Source organism: Culicoides brevitarsis, chromosome 2 (assembly GCF_036172545.1).
Source record: "Culicoides brevitarsis isolate CSIRO-B50_1 chromosome 2, AGI_CSIRO_Cbre_v1, whole genome shotgun sequence".
Taxonomy (NCBI): domain Eukaryota; kingdom Metazoa; phylum Arthropoda; class Insecta; order Diptera; family Ceratopogonidae; genus Culicoides; species Culicoides brevitarsis.
In genome coordinates, this window is record NC_087086.1 from 5,565,422 (window position 1) to 5,584,264 (window position 18,843).

At 25.4% G+C, this 18,843-nt stretch overlaps 1 protein-coding gene across 3 annotated transcripts in view; it reads right to left on the reverse strand.

The window, feature by feature from the left end:
- Positions 1 to 18,843, reverse strand: part of LOC134829744 (fibronectin type-III domain-containing protein 3A) — a 60,948-nt gene that overhangs the window by 4,791 nt on the left and 37,314 nt on the right. For 2 of the 3 annotated variants that reach the window (XM_063842980.1, XM_063842981.1), the window contains exons 3-4: positions 10,794 to 10,996; positions 985 to 1,231 (exon numbers count right to left, since the gene is read on the reverse strand). In XM_063842980.1, the coding sequence (XP_063699050.1) occupies positions 985 to 1,231; positions 10,794 to 10,996 (450 nt within the window). Of the gene's footprint in view, positions 1 to 984; positions 1,232 to 10,793; positions 10,997 to 15,265; positions 16,027 to 18,843 lie in introns of those variants that run through there. The other variant, XM_063842982.1, reaches the window with a different exon arrangement.

Sequence of the window (18,843 nt, forward strand, 5' to 3'; positions counted from 1 at the left end):
AATTGCATTAAAAATTTATTCTATTGGGTTGAATGGAGAAATTTTTGAGAATTTTACAAATTTGCCATTGAAAATTTTATTTTTCTTTCTTTTAAACCTTCAAAATGAATTTAAGATTAAACTTTATTTCCTAAAAATGTGATTTTATTTTAAAATCTTTTTTTTTCCTCAAAAGATTGAAAATTGTTAAGAAATCAGATTTTAATTTTTCAAAAAATTTTTATTTAATTTTTTGAAATTAAATTTTATTTTCTCAAAAGCTTAAAATTTAAAAAAAAAAAAAAAAATTCCTTTAAAAGCTTCAAAATTGTTAAAAAATGAAATAAAATTTTTCAAAAAACTAAAAATTTCTTTAATTTTTTTTCTGCAAAAGAATGAAAATTGTTAAGAAATTAAATTTTAATTTTTCAAAAAATTTAAATTTTTTCTGAAATTTATTTTTTATTTTCTCAAAAGCTTAAAATTTTGTCAAAAAATCATTTTTTTCTTTAAAAGCTTCAAAATTTTTATAAAATTAAATTTTTATTTTTCAAAAAAAAAAATTATTTTTCTTCCGTTTTAAAAGCTTAAAATTTTATTTCCCCAAAAGCTTATTTAAAAAAAAAATTTTTTTTCATCGAGAGCTTGAAAATTGTTAAGAAATATAATTTTAATTTAAAAAAAATATTAGATTAAATTAAAAAAAAAATAAAATTTAAAATAAAGTTTAAATAAAAATTAAATTAAATTAAAAAATTCCCTCAAAAGCTATAATTTTTTTCGAAAAAATATTTTTTTGTATTTTTCATGAAATTCGAAATCATTTTTAGATTATATTCGAATTATATTTTAACTTCTCAAAATCTATTTTTTAGTTAATGAGAAAAATCAAACTAAAAAAAAATTTAGAAAATTAATTTTCTCCAAAAAAAAAAAAATTTTTTTTTTAATAAATCCTCTAATGGCAAATTTGTATCTTCTCAAAAAAAAAATCATCAAACTTACTCATATTCCGCGAATTATTCTTCTTATCGAGCTTTCGCACCAGTCTCGTGTGTTGCCGTTGCGCACGTTCATCTTTGTAGTGATTGGTACTTGGCGGCGATGGCGAATGCGGCGACGAATGTGACATCTGCGCCTGCAAATGCTGCCCTCCCGTCTGCATTGCCGGATGAAAGTGTTGTCCCGTTGCTGGTCCCGCGAAATCAGCTGGTAATGGACTGTAGAATGGAGCTGTTCCGTTGGCAGTTAACTGAAAAAAGACACAAAAACCAAAAATTAGATAATTTTGCTTGTTTACAAGTTAATGTCCTGCATCGTCTTTCACAATAAAAAGCCGAATCTTATCATTTTGCACGATCTTATCGCCGAATTCAAAACAATAATAAATACTTGACAATGATTGAACGTGTCACAAAAACACAGAAAAAATGTCTTATCAAGTGAACCGGAAAGCAGGTGCCACGTAATCGAGTCGTATTTCCGCTCAGATAAGCCAAAATCTCCGAAAAACTCACTTTCGCTCTTCGCACCAACGTTAATCGAATTATCAATTTTTTCCGAGAATTGACACGTCGACGGTTTTCGTCGCAGCTTTCGGTGTCTTCTTTACTGCTCGCGATCGAGGCCAAATCACTACTGACGCGATTATTCGTCGTAACAGGCAAATCCCCATCACTCGTAGTTGTGTTCATGGCGTTTTTTTTCGACTCATAAAACAATACAGGTGTCAACAGTTGCTCATCGCTCGCTTTGTAAGTTTGCCTCGTTGGCAATAGTTTCTTCTTATCACACTTCAATGTCGCGCATTTCTTATCACTCTGAATTTTTTCGGTTTAAAAATAATTTTTTGGGTTGTTTTTTTTTGTTACTTATCAAGTGACACGACTTTTTTCTTCCTTTGACGCACGATTAAAGGTAAATATTTATTGTATTAGCAAAAACAAGTTAAAAATTTATTTGCTAAAGCAACAGTTGTTGCTTGCCTGTATTTATCTGTTTTAATTGCTTTTTACGCTTTTTTCCGTAGTCACGATAAAAAAGTGGCTCAAACAGTTGCTGTTCGTCGACTGCTGTTTCAGCTCTTACTAACAGTATATTATAATAACAGCAAAAAAATGCTTGTGGAAAAACTCTATTATTATTAGTGTAGTAAAAAAAAAGTATTTCACTTGTGTGAACAATAGCTACAGTCACAAATACTAACACTGCGAAAGCAAAGCCAAGCAAAAGAAAATTGTGTTACAAAAAATGAATGAGTGTGAAAAAAATTAAAATTAGGTCATTTTTACTTGAGCGCTTTTTTAAGATTTTTTTTTAAAGAAAATTATTTTTTTTTTACATTTTTAATTTTTTTTTTTAATTTAATTTTTTTAATGAAAATTGAAAAAGTTAGCTCCAATTTTCAAAGAGCTAACTTTCTTAAAATACTTCAGAAAAATTTAAAAAAATATTTTTTTGATTCAAATTAACTTTAAAATTCGATTTCACTCAAAACTGATAAATTTTTAATGAAAATTGTAAAAGTTAGCTCTACTTTTATAAAAGCTAACTTTCTTAAAATACTTCAGAAAAATTTAAAAAAAATATTTTTTTGATTCAAATTAACTTCAGAATTCGATTTCACTCAAAACTGACAAATTTTGCAAACTAAAAAAGTTAGCTCTACTTTTTAAATACTTAACTTTTCAAAAATTTCTAAAGAAAAGTCAAATTTTTAATTTTTTTACGAAATCTTTCCAATATATCGACAGACTCCTCATTTTAGCTAATTCTAATTTTTTTTTTTCATAAAAAAATTTATCATCACAAAATGCAAATTTTTTGCATATGGTAGTAACAAAACACTCAGAGAGTATTAATTTCCACAGAAAAATGTAACAATGAGCCATTCGCATCTTGCTGCAAACGTGACAGAATTCTCGCAAATATGATTCAACATATCCTGTTGAATAAAACATCTCTCGATTTCCGCTTCCCTCAAAATGCTGTTGACACCGTCGTCATTTTGTTCGCATGTCAAAAACACAGAAGCCACACAAGTTGTCTAATTAAATCCCATAAAAAGTTTTTCATTCAGAAAGTTTTATATTTTTTTCAAAAATAAACACACTTTAAAAAAGAATGAAAAATGTTTTATTTATTTGTTCTGTAAATAAAAATTTTCAATATTATTATATACAGATGTTTAGAAGTTGTGTGCCTCTATTTAATTTTTATTTACTTTTAACATATTTTTTATACATGCTGAAAGAAAAAAAAAAAATATAAAGTGCTTACATGCGAGGCGAGGCGAGCGGCAAGTGCATGCCATCAACGGCAGTTACACACATTATTAACGGTCTATTTCTACTTTGATGATTTTTATTACATTTCGTTCGTTCGTTTTTTTTGTGAAAGAGTAAATGCATTGCGCGAAGTTTTGAAAACACACATCATCATCGACGTTTATTTATGTTAAATTGTTATCATTTGGTTAAGTGCATTTTCTCCATTATTTAATACACGTAGCTTGTTAGATTTTTGCTTTTAAGAAAGATTTATTGAAATTTAGGTGAAAAGTCTTTGAATAAGTGTTTTATGATGAAATTTGAGAAAGTTAGCTCTATATTTAAAAGAGCTAATTTTAATAAAATACATCATGAAATTTCTTCTAAAATATATTTTAGGTTTATTAAACCTAAGAAAATATTTTAAAGTCAAAACTGAAGAGTTTTTGATCAAATCTGAGAATTTAGGGCTAAGAGCTAACTTTCATAAAAATGAGTCTAAAATATTTTTTGAAAGTTTTTTAGACTTATTAGACCTCAAAAAACAATTTTGGATTAAAACTAATTAATTTTAAACAAATTTTGATGAATTTAGGGCTTTTCATCAAAGAGCTAACTTTCTTAAAAATTAGTCTAAAATATTTTTTAAAAGTCTTTTAGACTTTATAGACTTTAAAAAACAATTTTAACTAAAAACTGATAAAGTTTTAACAACTTAGGGCTTCTTAAAGAAGAGCTAACTTTCGTTTCATTCATCTCCAAGCTCTTTAAATTAATTTAATAGATTCAGATAAACATGAAAAGACAATTTAAATAAAAACTAACGACTTTCAAAGCATTTCAATTAATCCCAACTCGATTAAAATTAATCGACTTTTTACTCACATTTGTGGGTTAAAATCAAGTTAAAACTCTTCAAGTGCATGTTTTAACTTCCAACCATTAACATGCAACATTTAATTGATAAGAACTTAAGTAGATCATGGGAACAATGTTGAAAAGTTTTGCACATACGAAAGTTCCATTCTGCGAAAACAATTTCTCTCCATCAGCTTCTTTGGTAATCCGACAAACAACAAAAAACAAAAGTAATCACCATGTGATCCAATTTAATCTTGTTGTTTGTTTCTGTATCGGTACACTTGTTACTTGCATTTCCTGATGGACTTTCAATATTTGCATTTCTACCTGTTCCGCTCGATTTTTCGATGTAAACACGATACGAAAAAAAAACTGTTGCGAGGTCGAAATCATCAGTCTTTTGAAAAATAATACGAAAATACACGAATTCACTCGTCGTAAACACAGCTGGTTTCACGTAGCTTATTTTTCTTTCATCTTTTTTTTTCGTCTTGTTTCTATTTATTTATTGTTGTTAAAACTGCGATGAAAACAATATCCCGTTTATTTTTTTTTTGCGAACAAAAAGTAAGTAGGTTTCAAAGCAATGTTTCTTCAGTTGTGTTTAGACTATTCGATAATGTTCGTCATAGCGACAAAGGCACAAAGCGATTCTTTTGACAAACAGATCTTGAAGATATTGCTAAAGTTTTTCGCAGACGACGTAGAAACAAAGAGTTGAACGAGAAATGAAGAAAAAAAATACAAGTGAAAAAAATTTTAATTTCACGATTCAATTGATTAAGATTGAAAAGGTTGTTCGTCGGTCTTGGCATGAACAATTTTTTTTCTTGAGCACGAAAAAAACTAAAAATTTACAGGGAGTGGGACAAAACTTTTTTTTTCACAAAATTAAAGAAAATATTTGCTTTTTTTTTGAATGAATTTGTGTCGATAAGACTTTCCGGTTATTCGGTGTTTGTTTTCAACTTGACCCAAAAACAAAAAAAAATCTAATCTCACTCGTAAATTTTTTTGGTTGCAAATATCCGTGATTAAATTAAATTAGAAGAAGGAGAGAAAAAGAGAACAACTCTTCAGTTTTACAACCTTGAACACCTTGAGAAATGACGTCAATCGCCTCATATCCTGAAACACTCAAGTTCTTTGTTTTATCTCTCACTCTCTCTCTCTCTAGTTTACAATGACACATAAAACATATGAGAAGTCATTAATAAATAACAACAACAACAATACCATAGAGAGTGAACGAACAAGTATCAAAGGGAATATTTTTATTCAGTTATAAAGTTATTATGAGATGCGAGGAAAAAAAAACAAATAAAGAACGAGGCATCTGATTGTTTATGTCTTCTTTTTCATTTCAGATCTACGTAGAGGAAAAAAAGTGGCAATAATAACAACCAAAAGGGATTTGACCTCAATAGGTATCGCGGTATCTGATGGTTTGTATTATTTGACGAACTTTAAAACGATTTTATGAATTTTTTGACAATTTAGATTTTTTCAGATTTTGAAATAAGTCCATTAGTTGTAATAAGAAGCAAAAACTAACAATTTTGAAAAAAGATTTAAGGATCTCGTAGTGAAAATTTTAGAAGTTAGGCCAAATTTTCTACTTTTTTAAGAGCTAACTTTCTTCAAAAGGATCATTTGAGTCTCAAAACAACTTTTTCTCTTTCAGTTTTTCATCAGAAGAGAATTTAGCTAAAAACTGACAATTTTAGAAAAAGTTTCAAAAATCTCTTAATGAAAATTTAAGAATTTAGGCCAAATTTTCAATTTTTTCAAGAGCTAACTTTCTTTAAAAGCATCATGTGAGTATCAAAACAACTTTTTTCCTTTCAGTTTTTTATCAGAAGATAATTTGGCAAAAAACTGACAATTTTGGAAAAAGTTTCAAAAATCTCTTAATGAAAATTTAAAAATTTAGGGCAAACTTTTGATTTTTTCAAGAGCTAACTTCCTTTAAAAGCATCATTTGAGTAACAAAAGAATATTTTTTCTTTCAGATTTTTATCAGAAGGCAATTTGGTAGAAAACTGACAGTTTTGTAGGAGGTTTCAAGTATCTCATATTACAAATTTAAGAATTTAGGCCAAAATTTCAAATTTTTCAAGAGCTAACTTTCTTCAAAAGCATCATATCAGCTTCAAAACAACTTTTTTCCTTTCAGTTTTCCATCAGAAGACGTTTAAACTAAAAACTAACAAAATTCAAAGCATTTCAATTAATCCAAACCAAGCACTCATCACTAAGTTCGTCGAAATCTACCGTCATCGGTCAACTGTGTAACAGAAAAAAAATAATGACCATCTTCGTGCAAATCTCTGCAGAAGAAATAAACACAAAGAACTCTTGCATCGATAGAAGAAAGACCAAGATAGACGTTTACGATTGTTTATGCTTCATTACATGCACGAAAGGTGTATCACATGATTCAAGGACGTTCATTTACTGCATACCAATGATTTTTACAGCTCTCTGCGCATTATTTTATCAAGAAAACTTCAAGCAATTAGAAAACCTGACAGTTATTGGCTAAAATCTCGCGAGTTGAATTGAATGAATTGCTCTTTTCACGCTCACTTAGAACAATAACAACATCCAGGTCATGACATTTCATTTTTTTTTATAAACAACGCATTAGAAGCAACACTCTGCAAAGTTTGTGTGCGCAAAAAAAAACTTATTTCCGGTTAATGGTTGTGATTCCTCGCGTAAATACACAGCGAGACGTCCCGTATACTTTTATCAAAATTTATAAATCAGAAAATTATTAGGGTTGACCTTGACAGCAAAAAAACTGAAACAAAGATCGGTACATCACCGCTTTGTTTTCGCGATAAAATGCTCTCCAAACACTTTATTTCCTGACACACGGCGTTGTTGATAAAATTATTATTATTATTAGTATCCGCGCGCAAAAAAAAAAATTGTTTGTGGTGTGCGAGACTATTTTGAAAAAAAAAATATATTAAAAATCTGATATTCGAATCGACAGAGCGTGGCGCAAACCGGTGTCGTTTTTTTAATGTCATTGTACTCGTAATAATGTGGGATAATCGACGTGCCATGAATGAGCGCTGCTCGCAAAAGGGTCAGGTAAGTGCAATGAAAATCCATAAATTGTCTCGCTTTTTTTTTGTAACAATAATTGCAATTTGTGTGTGCACAACCATTTATTTGAATGATATTGTTTTTGCAACAATTTTATTATTTTATTATTATGTAAAGTTGATTGTTATGTGGGGTAATTAAGTTGCTGCGGTAGGATTACAACTTTTTTTTTCGTACGTGAAATATTGTTATGGGATCAAATTTTACATGACATGAAATAATTTATAAAAAAAATATTAATTTTGATAACAAAAAAAAACTTTTATTGATATTGAACAAAAATTTCTCGAATTGATATCAGTGAATGTATTTGAAATGTTATTATTTCTTTGAATTTCATTGAGAATCAATTAAAAACCGGAATGCTATTTGTAGGAAGACAATTTCTGAAGAAATTTCTATTCGAGAATTATCCTCATACGATTTTTGCTAACGGGAAATGTATAAAATCGAATAAACGAGTAACGAGAATTCATTATTGAAAAGGGATAGTAACAGATTTTGTTACTTAACAGCTTTTAATGGAATTTGTAATAAGAGAATTTTACTTTCCAGAATTGAGATAAAATTATTATGACATTTTTTATTACAATTTTTATTTGATATCTGAGAATTATGACTTTTATAAATTAAAAAAAAAATTATTTAATTAATTTAAAATAAAATATTAATTTTTTTTATAACAAAATTATTTTTTTGTTGAAAATTTTTTTAAAATTAATTAAATTAATTTAAAAATTTTTTTTATTTCAAAATTAAAATTAAATTGTTATAAAATAATTTTTAAAAAATAAATTAATTTTTTCAAATTAAAAAAAAAATATTTTTTTCTTTCAAAATAATTTTATTAAATAATAATATATAAAAAAAATTATTTAAAAATAATAATTTAATTAAATTTAAAAATTTTTTTTTTCTTAAATAAATAAAATAAAAAAATAAAATTGATAAAAATTTAAAAATAATTAAAATAAAAAAATAAATTTTAAAAATTCAAATTTTTTCAAAATGATAAAAATAAATTAATTAATTAAATTTTATTTAATTATTTTTTATTGATGGTTAAAAATAATTAAAAATTTAATTCAATTTTAAATTTATAATTAAATTGCGAAATTTTAATTAAAAAATAATTAAATTAATAAAAAAAATATTTTTAATAATAATTATATTAATAATTTATTTTAATAAATTTATTAAAATTATTATTTAATTAAATTAATTTTTTTTAATAATTTTTTTTATTCTAATTTGTTTTTTAAAATATTTTTTATATAAATTTTTACTTTTGGAACAAAAATGTCATATTTAAAAAATATCCCATGTAAAACAACTTTTCCCTGTCCGAAAGGTGTCAGTTACCTCTCACATCCGATACGGATCTACAAAAAAACCTGACGGAATGTCAATTAAACTTTTGCATATTTTATCTTTAATTGATTACATTAATTAAAAATTGCAATTCGATATTGCCTCTCTCTGAATGTACATGAATTTTAATATGTCATTACCATTTCACGCAAAATATGTTAAAATAATTGACTTTTTTTTGTACAATTTTAAATAAAAATGTCATTGTGTAACCCCATGAAAGTCATGAAAATAAAAATAATTTTCATAATTTTTCACACATTTCATCTTAAAATACGATAAAATTGACACTCCTTTCAATTTTATTATTTTGAAGATGACAAAAAAAAATTTTTGTAAAAAAATTAAATAATTTCAAGTAAAAAAAAATGTAAGATTATGTTGTTGTTGTTACGTATTCATTATATTGTTATTACTATTGTTCGTTGCTTGCTACTTGAATATTATATCAAGCACAAAAATAACCACAAGCAGCAAAAAATATCAAGAAAGAAGGAAAAAAACTGTTGTGATTACACAATTAGGTACGGAACGATGATATATTATTTTTTATAAAAAAAAAACATATTTTAACAAAACAATTCAAAAAATTGTATAAAATTAAGCAAAAAATGATATATTTTTGTGTGTGTTGTTGTTGTTTATCGCAAAAATAAATTGAGTGAACTAGTTAGAGGTTAATGCACTTTTTTTCTTTTTGCCCGATTTTTTTTTCGAGAGTATGTTGAGACATTATTGCAAAATAATGATGATCTATTGATAATGAATGCGATGCGAGGCAAAGAGCGGGGTGTTGAGGAGTGGCATGACACGAAATTCAATCGAAATTGAAACAAAGTTGCCGTCCTTAATCCAATATTGATGAAGAAATCGGATCAGCGGTCATTGACGCGCTTTTTCACATTCACATTTCAATCAAAAGAGCACTCGACGAACAAAAATCTTCTAATAATAATTAAATCGTGCTTGTTTTATTATCGATGTTGTTATATTGTTATGTCATGTGCCTCGTTTGGGTTTTTTTTCTTATTCATTTTCTTCTTGTGGTAGATAAAAAGAAACTAACCGACTTGTACTTGATGTGAGTCGATATGTAAAAAAAGATGGAGAAGAAGAAGGATTTTTTTTTGTGTTTTAAAAAGTACTTGAGAAAAATCTCATGAACACGATGGAGGAACAGGGTTCGGAAGAAAATTTATTTTTTTCGAATTTATTGGATTTTAATTTTTTTTTTAACTTCATTAAATTTTAATTCATTTTGACTCAATTTGTTTATTTTTGGAATTTTTTTTTTCAGTTTTTCTTCATTTCAATTTTTTAAGCTTGAAATTAATTTTTATACATTTTAAATGAAGTTAAATTCATTTTGTTCATTTAAAAAAAAAAATTGGATTTTTAATTCATTATGTTCATTTTTAGACTTTCAGTTCATTTCGATTCATTTCAAAAAATTTTTAATATTTTTTTGTTCATTTTTAATTTGAAGTTCATTTTTTAAAAATTCATTTCGTTCATTTAAAAAAAATTTTGAAAATTCATTATGTTCATTTTGAATTAATTTGAGTTTATTTTTTAATTTTTGGAACATTTCAATCGAATTTTAGTTTATTTTGATTCGTTTCAAGAAAATTTTATCAAATCTGTTTATTTTGAGAAAATTTGTTCATTTGTTTTCTTTATTTTAAATGAAAATTTAGTTCAGTTAATTTCATTTTCGAAATTTTAAAAATTATTTTAATAAAAAATTTTTTAAAATGAATTTCAGTTCAGTTTTGTTCATTTCAAAAAAATTTCGAAAAATCCAAATTCATTTTGAAATTCAATAATTTTTTTTTATTTTAAAAAAAGATTTTAGTTCATTTTGATTCATTTTATTAAATTCTTAACAAATTTATTCATAACATTAATTCATTCTTGTTCATTTTTTAAGAAATTTTTTTAAAATGAATTTTGGTTCATTTTTTATGATTTTCAGTTCATTTTTAGAAGAAAAAAATCATTTTGGACAAAATTGAGTTCATTCTAAAAAATTTTTCCGAACCCCGATTCACTTCATCGCCCGATATAGCACACGATTTATATCAAAATCTGTTCAACATATGTTCTTGTCTCGTTCGGCATACAAATCACTGGCAATCAAGACGACGCAAGAGAACATTTAAAGGGATGAGAAGCAAAAAAAAAAGTACTCACAAATGGTGCATGAATAGTTGCGTGCTGTTGAATTCCGCCTTGCTGGTGAATCGTTGGTTGATTGTGTGCCGTCGACAGGATTACTTGTCGCAATGTGCCATTCTCGTCGACAATTTGTTGCATCACGTGTCCCGGAGGCACCTGAACGGGCATGGGAATTGGCGGCGAACCGCCCTGCGATACCATTGGCACTGTAACGGGACCTAAAAAAGAAAAACCACAAAAAAATTAGTAAATCGTGAAATATGATCTCATTTCATTCACAAAAAAAAAAGAATAAATCGTTAATTAAAATCGTTCGTTTCGTATTTCATGCAGTTCATTCATAAAAAAAAATAATGAAACAGAATTTAATTGTTCTCGGGAACTGAATGAATTTGTCGACGGCGTAGGTGACACGTTGCGACAATTTCTAAAAAGTGAATGAAAAAAAAAATTGAAAATTAAATAAGCGACAAGGTTGTTTGCATCATGATCTCTCCCTGTGACGCAGTTTATTTTTCGGAAATTATTGGGCATTGTTTTAGCTATGCGACATGGAAAAGGTCAGACATTCAACTGCCTTGAAGACAGTTTTCGAAGACATTTTCAAACGTTTGATACATTCAAATGGAATTTTATCAAGGACGCCCAGTTTGTTCGTCGAAGAAGTGAAATAAAGTACACGACTGCAATTTTTCTACATTTTTTTTTATATAATAACTTGCATGTTTGTTGTATCAAATGGTAAGTGCATGCATTGTTGAAAGTATATAACGAAAAAAAAAATAGAAAGTACGGAATGGACTTTGCAATGCATCGCATGCACTACTACTTTACGACTCGAGCTGGATAGCGCAGAAATATTGCCCTCGAACAATATTCTTCAAACGATAACTAAAGGCTGAAACAATTGGGAAAAATTCTTTCAAATAAATTTTTGCTTGAATTAGCAAAACGGCGATTTACAAATTTTTTAACTGTCATTTTTTGAATTGACATTTCAAACAAATTTTTGAGATTTTTCTTCTATGGTTCATCAGAAAAGACGAAAATATGTCTTGAACACGACTTCTCTGATAAATACAATAAAAGGAAAAATCACAAAAAAATTTAATTAATTTAAAAATGTTTTATAGTTTGAATTAGCAAAAAACGATTCTCAAATTTTTAACATGTCAATTTTTTTTGTTAAAAATCTAAAAAATTTATGAAGTTAATTTTTGTTGAAAATATTTCTTTACGTTTTTTTAAATAAATTAAAGGAATTCTATAAATTCATCAAAAAATTTGTAAAATTTAATTTTTTAAGTTTTTTTTTATTTATAAATTGATCAGAAAAATTTTAAAAATTAAATTTTAGAAATATTTGATGAATTTGAAAAAGAAAATTAGTAAAAACGTCAAGAAATATTTTCAACAAAAAATTAACTTCATAATTTTTTTAAAGTTTGAACAAAATAAATGACAGTTAATAAAATTTGAGAATCGCCTCTTTGCTAATTCAAAATACGAAACATTTTTGCTCATTGCCTCAACCTAACTAAGAAAAATATTCTGAGCGCATCGTACGCCTTTGTACGTTCTTTTTTATCTTTTATTTATTATGAAAAGTATTTTAAATTGATCTAATTTGCATAGAAGAGTCGTCTTCATGAAGCGAAATACTTGAAATAAAATATAGTGCCGTGCAATGGATGATGAGCTAATCTTCAGCTTTTATAAAATGTAAGATGCATGACGATGATATTTTACACTCTCTTTTGAATATTCTATTTCACAAAACTTATTTATTTAGCACACAAAGGCTACTCACAAGTTAAGTGAATATTGTTACTTTGTACTTAAAACTTGGTTTCTTTTCTCTTTTTCGCAATTACTCGGACGTCGTCATGCACTTCTTACAGAACAAAACAAAAAACTTGTCAAAAGTTGTCTATATGATAATTGATGTGCTAACATTTGTTTACACAATCTTGGAACGGCAAAAGGTACATTTTCAGATATTATAAAGTTTGTTTAATTTAATGAATGTTGTGAATGGAAAATAGCTTCTTTCGAGCAAATTTGTTGACTTTGAACAGAGACATTGTTGCAGAAACGTTACACGACTGAGAGGAGATACGTGCTTGCACTTGTGGTTTTCGCAGTGCATTTGTAGGCCGTTTTTGTTTGAGTGATATTGTTGCAAAGTCTGCCCTGTTAGTTAAATTTTATGATGATCTTGTTAGAAGGAGGAAAGTTTGTTTCAAGAAGACAAAGATTTTTGTCATTGAAAGTTTTGTTTTGTTCTCTAAGATGTTGTTAGATGTCTTTTTGATAACAAAGAAGAAAATTTTGTTTAGAAAATTTTCATTTTTGGTTAAAAGTTGTAAATTTATATTTTTTTTATTTTCACAGGTTTCATGGAAAAAATTGATTTCACAGTTTTGGTGAGTAAAGAAAAAAATTAATTGTGTTGAATTTTAATTAAAATTAAATAAATTTTGAGAATTTCAAGAAAAAAATATATATAAATGTATTTTGAATTATTTCGAAATTAATTTAAAATTTTAAAACAAAAAAAAATAAAACAATAATTTTTGAAAATTATTTTAAATTTTTAAAATAATTTTTTCGAATTTTTATTTTAAAAATTCTCTAAATTTTAATATTAAATTTGAAAAAAAAAATATTAATTTTAAATTTTTAAATAACAACAAAAAAATTATTTTTAGTAATTAATTAATTTTATTTTTTTTATCTTATTTACAATATTTATTTTTTATTGAAAAAAAAAAAAAAAATTATTTTAAATTTTTGCAATAATTTTAAGTTTAATTTTTTAAAATTAAATTTTATTATTTTTTTTTTTTTTTTTAAAAAAAATTTAAATTATTTTTAAAAATTTTAAAAATAATTCTTTTTTTACAATTTTATTTTTTTATAATAAAAAAAATAATTTTTTAAAAAAAATAATTTTTATAAAAAAAAAATTATTTAAAATATATTTTATTAAAATTTTTCGAAATTTAAATTCCTTTAAAAAAATTAATTTTATAAAAAACTTCAATCAAAAATCAATAAATTTTTAAATTTCAATAAAAAAAAAATAACATACCGGATATGCATCACTTTCGCATCACACGACAGCAAAAAAAATATCAATTGATGCAAGTTTCATATTTAAATTATAACCAGTCACATGGATATCAATATCAATTACACCTTTTAAACACAATTTTTCGTTTCATTACATTTTTACGTAACATCAACTTTACGATGATGATTCAGAACAGAACCTTGCACTATAAAATTATGGTTTTTCCCCAAAATTCTTACAAATATTTACATTTCAATAAACTTCTTCTTTCATATTTATTTTTGGGACAAGAGATTTTCTGACACGCGCAATTGTTGTCAATTTTACAAGAAAAAAAAAGTTTATTCACACCGATGGCAAATAAACATATGACAACAATATTATTAATGATTTTCACACTTTTATGTCATGAACGTGAACAAATGAGTAAATAAAATTACTTTTGTGCTTTTTTTAAATTCCACAGAAATAATAAACGTAAAATAATAAAAATAAATAGAAAATAGTGATTCATGAAAAAATTTTTTTTTTTGCTATCATGAATATTACTGCATACTAAATAAAATATTTTATCTAAATTTTACTGTCATTCGTATGTGATGTTAATTATAAATTAATATTTACCAAAGTTATTTATTTATGTATATTATATTATTATTTTATGGGTGCAAGTAAGCAAAAAAAAAATCAAACGTTTTTTGAATATTAATGTATTTATATTTTAAATAAAAAAAAAATAAATAAATAATTCGGAATTATATCAGATCAAATAAATATAAAAATAAATCTACCTTTCAAAAATTAGTTCAAATATTTTTTTTTTTTGCAATATAATCAATCTTTAATAATTTATTTAAATTTTCAAATTTTTACGGCACACCTGCATTTTATTAATATTTTTTTTAAATACATAATATTAAAAAAATAATATTGTTTATATTTTTAAAAAATTCCGAAAGAAACTGATGATTCATGTATTATTTGCATTTTAATTTTCATCGTCAGAGGCAATTTAGCTTCACACTCGTATATATATATTTTATTTATTTATGTGTAAAGTATTTAAAAAAAAAAGAAAAAAAATATATATGGCAAGGCAAAGTCCCTTGTCGAGTATATTTTATTTTTATTGACGTAGAATAAATATATATTTTATTTTTTTTTTTTTGCAGAAAAATACAAGAAGAAGACAAAACTGGTTCTATTAACTTTTTTACAAGGTCATCAAATTAAAGATATTTATTTCGTATTTTTTATGATTATTATTTATGAAGCGCAACTTGCACACAAACACATAAAAATTCGCTCATGGAGTCATTAATAAAGGAAGAAAAAAATAATTTTATTACGAGGTGCGGCGGATAATCGAATGGAGACGCCCAATAGCTGAATTATTATTTAAATCCCTTACCATATTCCGAGTGCAACGTACACATTGGCGTATGCATGTCCGGTTGTAAAAAATATTCAGGCGGATAGAATTCGTTTGGGTATGTTGCCGGTACGTAAATTTGACTATTTCCGTTTTCATGATGTTGTTGCTGTTGCTGTTGGTGATTCGATTGCATTTGATGCATTTGCTGCGGACCTGCGATGATCAATGGAGGCGTAGATGGCTGCGACGAGTGATTGGAATGATTGCCATTTTCGTGAGGCGGCGGCGGAATTGTGTTCAGTGTCGTGGTAACGGACTGCAAAAATGCTGCGGCGACGGTTGTACTGTTGTTGTTCGCGTTCGAATTGTTGTTGCTGGAAGACGTTGATGTGTGGTGCGAATTGTGAGGATGCGTCGCCAAAGGCGTCGGCGGTGGTTGTTCAGCTGTCGTTACCGCTAAACGAACCATTATTGACGCGAAAAATGTCTTTTGTGAATTTTTTTTCTTTCGTTTCTTTCACTTTTTTTTTTTTGTTACAAATTTTCGTAATACCGAAAAATCTCACATTTTGTGTTTTGCTACTTAAACACACACAAAAGACATTCGTTTGTTTTTATTTATTTTTTTGAATTAATAATGTTGGGAAAATATTGCACTTTATGTAACTTTTTTTTCTTCTAACTCACACAGTTCACAAGACTCGTTTTCGAGACTCACAAAATTAGAGCGATAATATTATAATAAACATAAAAATGAAACATTACAGATTATATTTTGTAAAATTGAATGAATTAACTTTTTTTTTCGTGTGTGTGTTTTATATATATTTTTTTTTTGCTTTGTAAGGAACCTAAAATAGAAGAAAAGGAAAGAAAAAATGATAATCACAACACATACGAGATTGCTTTTTTTTACGTAACAACAACGCGCGCACCCAAATTGATGGCTTTTGTCGGTCGGTAACAAAGTTCAATGAGATTAAAAAGTGAATGGACATTTCTTTCTTTTTTTACGCAGAATGACTTGCGGGAGAAACAAAAACAGAAATTAACGGATTGCCATCATTTGGGTTTTTTGTTGTTGTAAGGAAATATGTTTAAAAATTTAATTTTATTTGAGTTTTAAAAATATATTTTTAAAATTTATTTTAAAAATTTTAATTTTAAGAATAATTTTTAATTTTTTAGAATTTTTAATATTATTAAATAATGTTTAAAAATTATTTTGAGTATTTTTTTAATTTTTAAAAAATTTATACTAAAATTTTTATTTTCTAAAAAAAAAAATTTTAAATATTATTAAAATTGATTTATAATTTTTTTTTACATTTCCAATATTAAAAATTTTATTCAAAAATTAATTCATAAAAAATTAATCAATGTTTAAAATATTTTTTATGTTTTTATAATAAGAATTAAAATTTTTAAGGGATATCATTTTTAAAAATATATTTTTTAAGATACAAATGATTTTTAAACATATTTTTCAAATTATTTAATAAAAATTTCTAAATAAAAATATTAATTTTTATAAAAGAATAATGTTGAAAATTTTAATATTTTATATTTTTAACATTAATTAATATTTATTATTTTATTTTTTCAATATATTTTATTCAAAAATTTAGAAAAAAAATATTTATTTTTATTTAAATATGTATAATTTAATTAAATTAATAAATTATTTAAAAAATTTAATTTTATTAATTATTAATTTTAACTTTTGAAATAAAATTTATATTAAAAATAATTTTTTCAAATATAAAATTAAACAAAATTTTATTTATTTATTTACTTTATTTTATTTAATTTATCAAATAATTACTATTTAATATTTATTTAAATAATTAATTCCAACTTTTTAAATAAAATTAATGTTAAAAATATTACTGTTTAATATAAAAGTTAACTTTTCAAACATTATTCTTTAATATTTTAAATATTTTTATTTAAAAACGTAATAAAAAGCAAGTGATTTTCATATTTTCTTATACTTTTCCACAATATTCGTCATAAATAAAACATTTAGGCTCCGAAAAACTTATCTCGAAGGTTCTGGAACAAAATAATAATAATAAAAAAATGAAACGACACCGTTTAACATTTAAATTATATTCACAACCACGATTATTTTAACACAAAAGTCGCAGCAACTTCAGATTCCGAGTCACACAAAAGACGAATTCTCGCGTCTTCGCTCGGAATCAAGTTAATTCATTCATTCATAAATACAAAAAATGTGAATAAAGGCTTAGTTGGTACAAACAGAAGTTATACAGCGAATCCACGCTATATCACGTTTTCCCTAATCAACATCCGCTTTTTTCTTCACGCTTATGATGTTCATGATGATGATGATGATGTATGCGCCGCTTATAAAATTGTTCTCTCAACATATATATTTATTTATAAATAAACAATAAAATGAGACATTTTGTCATCGTTTGCCGACTCGACGCTACTTAAACAAGTGTTTCAACTTTTTTTTTACTTAAAAAATAATTTTATAAAGTTTAGAAAAAATTTCAAGTGATAATAAAAACAACAATGTTTCATATTATTATACAAACATACATACAACATATATGATGTATAAAAAATACACGAAAATGTCAAAAGCCATAGGTGACACGTCTTGACATTCGTGTTAACAGGAAAAAGAGACGCAGCGGAGATTTTCGACAAGTGTCTACAATAATTGTCGAGGAGAGGAATGTCAAATCTTATCAAAATGTGACACTTTTTGTATATTAGAAAAAAAAGCGATAACGAGTTAAACTTTACTTTTTTACAACATTATGAGATAACAATTCCGAGAATTTCAAGAATATTACAATTGATTTTTTTCATATTTTTTTTATGAGTTTGTAAGCGAGTAATAATTTAACGCCATCATCGAAGCCATTAACTTAATACAAAAATAATAATAGAAATGAACGACTTTACTAACTTAACCTTACATTATATATAAAAATATATGTTATACATTATTGCAATATCTTACAATAATAATAAAAAAATATCTAAACATATTGACTAAAGTATAAAACGCCATGAAGTTGTAACGTGAATATTCATAACGAACGAGAATTTCCAAGAATTTGTTGTTATTATGTTATCATCATCATTATTTACTTATATTTTTTTCGTACTCCTATAAAATATATATGATGTTTGTTTATATTTTTATAATGTTATGATTATTATTTGATTATCATTAGCGTAATTGTCTTTTTGAACCTCATGTACTTTTGCATTTTTCAATAAAAAATAATAAATAAGTTTAAGGCGCAGAAATTACTGAGAAAGTCTCACGTTTTTAATACATTTGTAAATATTTAAATTTAATTCCGAGAAATTTTTGGGGTGAAGTACCAATGTTACTATGATAACAGTTTCGAGGTTATCTTAGAGCAGACAAGACAATTAATGAGAAAAATAATCAATGCCCTTTTTTGACATTTTCGGAAAAAAATTTGGAACAAAATGAAATAATTTCGGTGACAATTGTTTACAGTCATTAATATTAAATCATATACAAAATTGTGTTAGATTATATTATATTAGGACAAAAATTACAACACATAATCAAAAGTTCATAAATTTGTAATTTA